Genomic DNA, 7,803 nt, shown 5'->3' on the forward strand with positions numbered 1-7,803 from the left:
GTGGTGCTCCAATTAGAAAATGTCCAGGGGTGAGTACACCAAGGTCTTCTGGACTTTCCGACAGAGGTAATAAAGGACGGGAATTTAGGAGAGACTCAATTTGCGTCAACAAAGTATACATTTCGTCATATGTAAATTTATTATTACACATTACCCCTTCGTATATGAAACTTTACCGATTTTACAGTTGATTCCCAGATGCCACCAAAATGTGGTGAGTGAGCTGGAATAAAATGCCAATGAATCTTATGTTCCGAAAAATAATCTAAAAAATTTGATTTTACCGTTGCATCATTCATAAATGAATATAACTCCTGCAAATGATTATTTGCCCCAACGAAGTTAGTTCCATTATCAGAATACATATTTTTACATAGACCTCCTCTAGCAATGAAACGTTTAAATGAATTTAAGAAAGAATTAGTACTTAAATCATATACAAGTTCAATATGTGTCGCCCTTGTTGTAAAACATGTAAAAATACATATATAGCATTTAACTACTTTACAATTCCGTAAATAGCTTGTTTTCAATTCAAAGGGACCCCCATAATCTACACCACAATTATAAAATGGCCTTGTAGGCAGAAGTCTAGATTTAGGTAAATCTCCCATAAGAGGTACAAGCAATGTAGGTTTGACACGAAAGCAAGTAACGCATTTATGCAGAATGTGCCTAACCGTGCTACGTCCAGATAATAACCAAAATTTTAAACGAATTATTGATAGCAATGCTTGTGGACCTGCATGCAATTATTTATGATGATACGATATCACTATAAGTTTAGTTAATACATGACCGTTCGGGAGTATGATTGGATGCTTCTGGTCAAAAGACAATTCTGACTTTTGAAGACGTCCACCAACTCGTAATAGTCCTGTATCATCAAGAAAAGGATTTAATGATAAGATTTTACTCGATTTATGTATTGGTTTTGATTTTTTTATTGTTTGTATTTCCTGCTGAAATACTTCATTTTGTGCCATATATACCAAACAGAAAAAACATCTACAGTAAAAGGACCCGTTGTCTTATTATTAGATGATTTACAATTGGTGACAAACCGAAGTATATATGCAAAAACACGCTGCAATTTAGCTAAGCTGGAAAAACGGTTCCAAATTTCAGCAAATTGCACAGTTAATATAAATGTTTGAATTACCTTCTGGTCAGGTATGATAGAAATGTGTGAATTTGACAAAGCCTTAGTAGGATAAGACAATTTATGAGAAGCTAACCATGGTGGCCCATTCCACCACAATTTTGAAGTGTTTAATAACTTTGGTTCATATCCGCGCGTAATTATGTCGGCTGGGTTATCATGCGAGTCAACATGATGCCAGCTATATCCATTAGAAAGCCTTTGTATTTCCGACACCCTATTTGCAACGAAGGTTTTCCATTGTGACGGTTCACCCAAAATCCAATGAAGAGTTATCATTGAATCAGACCAAAAATGTACCTCATCAAAGCTAACACCTATTGTTGCGATAACCGCCGATGCCAATTTGGCAGCCAATAAAGCACCACACAATTCCAATCTAGGCAAAGATATTGTTTTTAAGGGTGCTACCCTTGATTTCGCACATAATAAATGAACTAAGCAAGAACCACCTTGATCCAGTGACCGAATGTAGAGTGCTGCGCCATAAGCAGACTCTGAAGCGTCACTGAAACAATGTAATTGTCTATTAATTGGATTAGAACACAAAACTTGCCTGCTAATGTGAGTTTTCTCCAAATCTGCAATTGATTCCCTAAACTGGTTCCAAGCTGTGTGTAAATCTAAAGGTAAAGACTCATCCCAATTTAATTTTAATTGCCATAGTGATTGCATTATTAATTTAGCTTTAATTATAACTGGCCCTACTAGTCCAAGAGGATCAAATATCTGTGAAACTAAAGACAGAACTGTTCTTTTGCTAACCTTTGTGTAATTAGAAAAATTGATTTTATATTGAAGCGAATCTATCTTTGAGTTCCAATAAAGCCCTAATGTTTTTGTTGTAACATCATCTGCAAGATAATGTTCAATGTCTCCCTTTATTTGAATATCCTCATCAAAAATTTCAGGTTTGTTTGATACCCATTTTCTAAGTGAAAATCCTGCTGTGCACAAAATATTATTTAATTCATCCTTTAATGATTTTACTTCTTCAATTGAACTCCCTCCTGTAAGCAAATCATCAACATAAAAATCCTTTAAAATCACCTGGGAAGCTAGAGGCAGGTTCAATTGATTCTCATGAGCTAATTGTTGTAAGCTTCTTATAGCCAAAAATGCTGCTGGAGCGGTCCCATATGTTAGCGTTTTCAGCTTGTATGTCTCAATTGGTTGCTCATCCGAAAACCTCCATAATATTTGTTGTAGTTTTTGCTGAGTTTTGCAAACAAAAACCTGTCGATACATCTTTTCGATGTCTGAAGCTATAACTACATTATGTTTTCGAAAACGAAGAAGAATGCACATTAAATCATCTTGTAATTTTGGTCCGACCATTAAAACATCATTTAATGACAAACCACTGTCAGTTCTAGCTGACCCATCAAACACTACCCTTAATTTTGTAGTTAAAGACGTTTCTTTTAAAACTCCATGATGTGGAAGATAGTAGTTGAGTGTTTCTGAATTGAAGTCAGTTTTATCTTCAACCTTTGACATGTGACCCAACTGGATATATTCCTGCATAAACTCATGGTATTTAATTTTCATTTCCAAATTTTTATTTAATTTATTTTCCAATAATTCAAATCTTTTTAGTGCATTACTATAAGAATCTCCTAAGTCAGAAATGTTTGACCTTGTTGGTAATTTAACAACAAAATGACCGTTTTCATTTTTAATCGTGCTAGCTTCAAACAACTCTTGACAATAAATGTCCTCCTTGGACATAACCTTTTTTGCACCAAATTCTTCTATTAACCAAAATTTTTCAATTTGGTTTTCCAAAACATTAGACGAAAAATTACATACCACTGAATTGTTGCTAACCTTAATTGATTGACTAACTGGCCCTGAAATAACCCATCCCAACTTAGTTTTTTGGAGAATTGGTTGATCTTTGCCAAGTTTTATCTGACCCACACATAATAATTGCCAAAAAACTGATGCTCCCAGTAATACATCAATTTGTTTTGAAACCCCAAATGTTTCATCTGCAAGTACAATGTTTTTAGGAATATTTATAAAATCCAAGTTTAAATCCGAAGTTGGTAAATTGTCAGAAATTTTATCAATTACCAATAAAAATGCATTTGTTTGATAATTGCTAAACTTTGATAAAAGTGTCCCATTTAATGCCTGAGAAATGTTTGTTATACCTTGACCTAAACCTTTAACCGGAATGTGTACCTTATCTGCCCGTAATTGTAATTTTTCAAAAAATGAACGTGATATAAAATTTGACTGTGAACCTGAGTCCAATAAAACTCTACATTCATGCAAAATTCCATATTTGTCTTGCATATATACTAAGGCCGTTGAAAGTAAAATATCAGTTTTTAATCTGTATGATATACCTTGCTTAGAATGATTTAAAAAATTAATTGAATCCTGACCTATATCACCTGAATGTGATTCTAAAAAACATGTCTGACCTATATCACCCGAATGTGATTCCAAAAAACCTGTCTGACCCAAAAAGTTTAATTGAGATGTACCTTCCATTGAATTATTATGGAATGCACCTTGTCCCTGAATATGTACTTCCTTTCCCTGATTAGATATACCATTTCCCTGTGTGTGTGTTTCTTTCTGGGTAGATATACCACAAATTTGTGATTCAACCTTTGATCCGTTGAGTTGAGTTGCATTTGTTTGTAAATGAGAATTGTTTATAAATTTACCATCCATATGTAAAAGAGTATTGTGTCGTTTTCCACAAAGTTTACAACCTCCCCATGTACAATGTTGTACTAAGTGTCCATCCTTTAGACAGTTCCAACATGCTTTTGATTTTGTTACCTCTTGTCTTCTAGCTGACACTGATAAATTATGAAATTTTTTACATGAATAAAAATAGTGCGGTAAATTACAAAGTGCACATTGTTTGGACGTTGCAATGAATGACTTTGATAATGTCATTTTTTGCACCCTTTTTTTTGTTTCCTTTGATATTTGCTCTATATCTTGTTTATCCCCTTCTGAATTTTGTAAGTGTTGCACTTTATGATCTATAAATGCTAAGAATTCCTGTATCGTAGAAAATTCGTTAACTGGACCCTTTTCTTGCCATTCCTTATTTGTGTAATAATCAAGCTTTTTCTCTATGGTACAAAGTAAAAGAACATCCCAATGTTCAACTGGATAACCTAACATACCTAGTGACTTTAAATTTCTTTTTATACAACCTGACAATTTCTTTAATTCTAAACTATTTACCTGAGTTATTTTTGGATATTCATATATAGCTTCAATATGACCACGTGCAATAAGTTTTTTCTTTTCATATGTTTCAGATAAAAGTTGCCATGCAATAGTAAAATTTTTGCTAGTAGTTTTTAGCTGCTCCAGTTCATCCTGGGCATCCCCTATCAAAGCCCTTTTTAAATAGTGAAGCTTGTCAACATCATTTAAATCAGAATTTTCTATGACCATACTAGTAAAACTATCTCTAAATTCTAACCAATGTTGATAACAACCATTAAAAGTTGGAACCTCCAGTGGTGGTAACCGTACATTTTTTAAGCTATTTCGATCTAAACTAGTATTGTGACCTGAGTTTGCTATAGTATCGTTTAAATTAACTTCATTCTTTAATATAATTTCTGCAGAGGCTATTAGTTTAAAATATGCATCCTGAAAATCTAACCTTTCTTGTAATTGTTCCTCTGATGTGTCTAATAAGTCAATTTCACTTTGTATTTGATCAAAATCATTCCACCATTCTTTGCATTTGTCAACCCTAACTTGTAATTCTACTATTTTATCGTGAGTAAAACTGCTTATAAATGAATCAAATTTTGTAATTTGTGCCTTAAAGATACCACGCTTTCTTTTTAAAATTGTTAACTGATCCATTGCATCGACTATGTATAATATTAATAAAGTTTAAAGCTTGCTATTAATAAATCCTAACAAACCGAAATTATAATAACCTTGTGACACAAATTAATATCTCTTTTATTCCAGGATAGGTATTATAGGAATGAAAAATGTGTACTCACCACATACCATGCCATATAAACTTTTTCACTTGCCGATAAAAAATACACTCTTGTTGCTTGTTGATAAAATCCGTTCGAATGACCATGAATATTGTTTTTATTTCTGAGCCTTCAGAAGTATTGTGGACTGTATTCCTTGTATAAAAAATATTTATTCTGACTTTTAACACCTTTATTATAATTATTTTATAAGAACTTAAAATTAACAAAACCCAAAAAAGAATGTCTTATTTTTCCTTGACAGCTACGCGCCGTCGTTGTCGCTAGTGTTCGATCCATGCGCTCTGTGGTCCGTGCAGGGACGGCTCTTGCACTGTTGACTGCTGAACACATGCATACTCGATTATTGGACAGCCTTGAAGAAAATAAGATGTTTTTGGGCTGTATAAGTGCTCCTAGTGGTATGAGGTAGTCCTGTAGGCGTAATCCATCCTTTGAAGAGAAAACAATCGCTTGTTCAGGACTAGGATATGTATGTTGGCTTAAAACTTTTGAGTAGAATTTAACTGTGTTGGTATGTTGTGGTACAGAGTTAATTACATTGGGACTTCCATCTGATGTTACGGACATGATGAATCCTCTATATGCGATTTTAACAGGACTTTATTTTATATATAGATTAAATCAAATAAAGTCCGACTCTGTTTATTTTAAAACTAGTTGATCGGCTGGTAATTACCAAATTAGCTGAATAACGATAAGAGTACAACTAGTTTTTTGGTTAATTTGTAACTACAATTATTGATGCTTAAAAGTGATATTTCTAATCAAACTATGATTAACTGGAAAGAAGTACTTACGGCACTTAACAAATCACTGTAAACTTCTTTGATATATCACTTTTAATTATTTAAATTTAAACTTTTTCTATTAAAAACTATAAAAGTTGTGGAGCTTAAAATTAAGTCGACTTTTATGCCTGACATTCAGGGCCGGATCTCACTGAAAACTTTGTTTCGAAAACTTCCACAAAATTTATTTTAAATTCTAATCACTACAGCGGTAGCGATAAGAATGTAAAATAATTTTTGTGGAAGTTTTGAAAACAAACTTTTCAGTATTTTATTGTTATAATATTGATGTCACTTTAACTATTGTTTATTAGGTTACATCTTGTGGTAGAGTAGAGCGGTTTTAAGAAACTATATCGTTTTCTAGATCTCTGTAGGGTTGTTAAGATTTTCCTTAAAAGTAGGTTTCAAGCCCAGTGTTGTGTAAAGGTTGGTGAATGGTTTGCAGTCGTTGAGGATGTGTTTTATGGTCAGGTAAACATTGCATTGGTGGAAAGTCGGAGAAGTTCCTAGAGATATCGAGAAACCATGGGTAAGTTTGGTGATAAACTATGTGGTTGATTTTTTGATTTTTCGCCATAAGTTTTGCCAAGTATCCTCTACTGACTTTTTGAAAATGAGTCGTTCGCTTGTTAGTTAGTTGAATTGTGGAGACTTCACTACTACGGCTAGTAGCTTCTTTGGCAAAATGATCTTCTGTTTCATTACCAGTTACTTAAGTATGAAAAGTCAGCTAAATGTAAGAGACTGTTACATCATGTGCAAGATATTTTGGTAGATGTCATGAATGTTTTGAACTAACGGATGGTCAGCTAAAAGTGTATTGATCAAACGAAAAGTAGTCTGTACAAACGGCTATATGTCTGTTTTGATGAGAGATGCATTTAGAAGTCAACAAAATACGATATGGTTCACCTGTGTAAACGCTGTATATTAAGACATGATTTTACAAGTTAACTTTTTTTCTGGTTTTCATAGCCATTACCAGTGGTAGTTTTAGAACCATCGGTATAGAAAATTAAATACCATGATTTTTTTGTATAGTGTCTAAAAATGCTTTCTCTATAAGAATTTTAGGAGATTCATGTTTGTTAAAAGTGGTGAGTGAGGTGTTTATTGAAGGTGTTGACGACGGTGTTGTGGTACTTGGAGAATAAACGGGATTAAATGAATTTGTGGATGTTGATGCAGCATATGAAAGTAAAAGAGATTGTCGGCTAAAGGTGAGGGGAGGTTTATTGTTTTTACGGTACACGCGATCGATAGAACTAGCGCGAAAGGCACCTAGATATAGACGGAGCGCGCTATTGCGAACAGGGTTTAATAAATCTATATCACATCGAGAGGCAGAGGAATATACAGTGTGGATATTAAGTCTTACCCCCCCTAGTGAACTCCGTTAGTTAAGACAAAGATGAAAAACGCTCGGAGCCGCCAATTTTTATTTTAATAGAGGTATTTTATAACATAAAAAAAATTGTCACCCCTTTCATCCCCTTCACTTGATAGCTACCCCCTCAGATTTTTTAAATAGCAAAGGGGGTCGTGCGATAATTTGTTGGAAACGGGTTAGAAAAGAAGAATTCAAAAATGTATAATTTTGAAATTTTGTATGGCATAATGGTTTTATTTAAAATAAAATATACAAAAAATAATGTATTTAATTACATTATGGAACTGGCAAATTACCCTAAAGAAAACTTAAATTACTGCAGGAGATGCTCGAAATGTTCTCCATTTACTTCCTGGCAGAAGTAGATTCTTTGTTTCGCTGCCTCCCTAACCCTTTGTAGGGTCTGCATATCAATCCTATGACATTCTTTGATTATTCTTTGACGGAGTTCAT

At 33.5% G+C, this 7,803-nt stretch overlaps 1 protein-coding gene across 1 annotated transcript; it reads right to left on the reverse strand.

Annotated features, from left to right (window-relative positions):
* Nucleotides 1–787: 787 nt before the first annotated feature.
* LOC140444356 (uncharacterized) lies at nt 788–5,020 on the reverse strand. Its single transcript, XM_072536105.1, has 3 exons — nt 2,975–5,020; nt 1,163–2,683; nt 788–877 (listed from the first exon to the last, which is right to left on the reverse strand). The coding sequence occupies exons 1-3, from the start codon at nt 5,018–5,020 to the stop codon at nt 788–790; spliced, it is 3,657 nt and encodes a 1,218-aa protein (XP_072392206.1).
* Between the last annotated feature and the right edge of the window lie 2,783 nt (nt 5,021–7,803).

This window comes from Diabrotica undecimpunctata, chromosome 6, assembly GCF_040954645.1.
Source record: "Diabrotica undecimpunctata isolate CICGRU chromosome 6, icDiaUnde3, whole genome shotgun sequence".
Classification (NCBI taxonomy): Eukaryota; Metazoa; Arthropoda; class Insecta; order Coleoptera; family Chrysomelidae; genus Diabrotica; species Diabrotica undecimpunctata.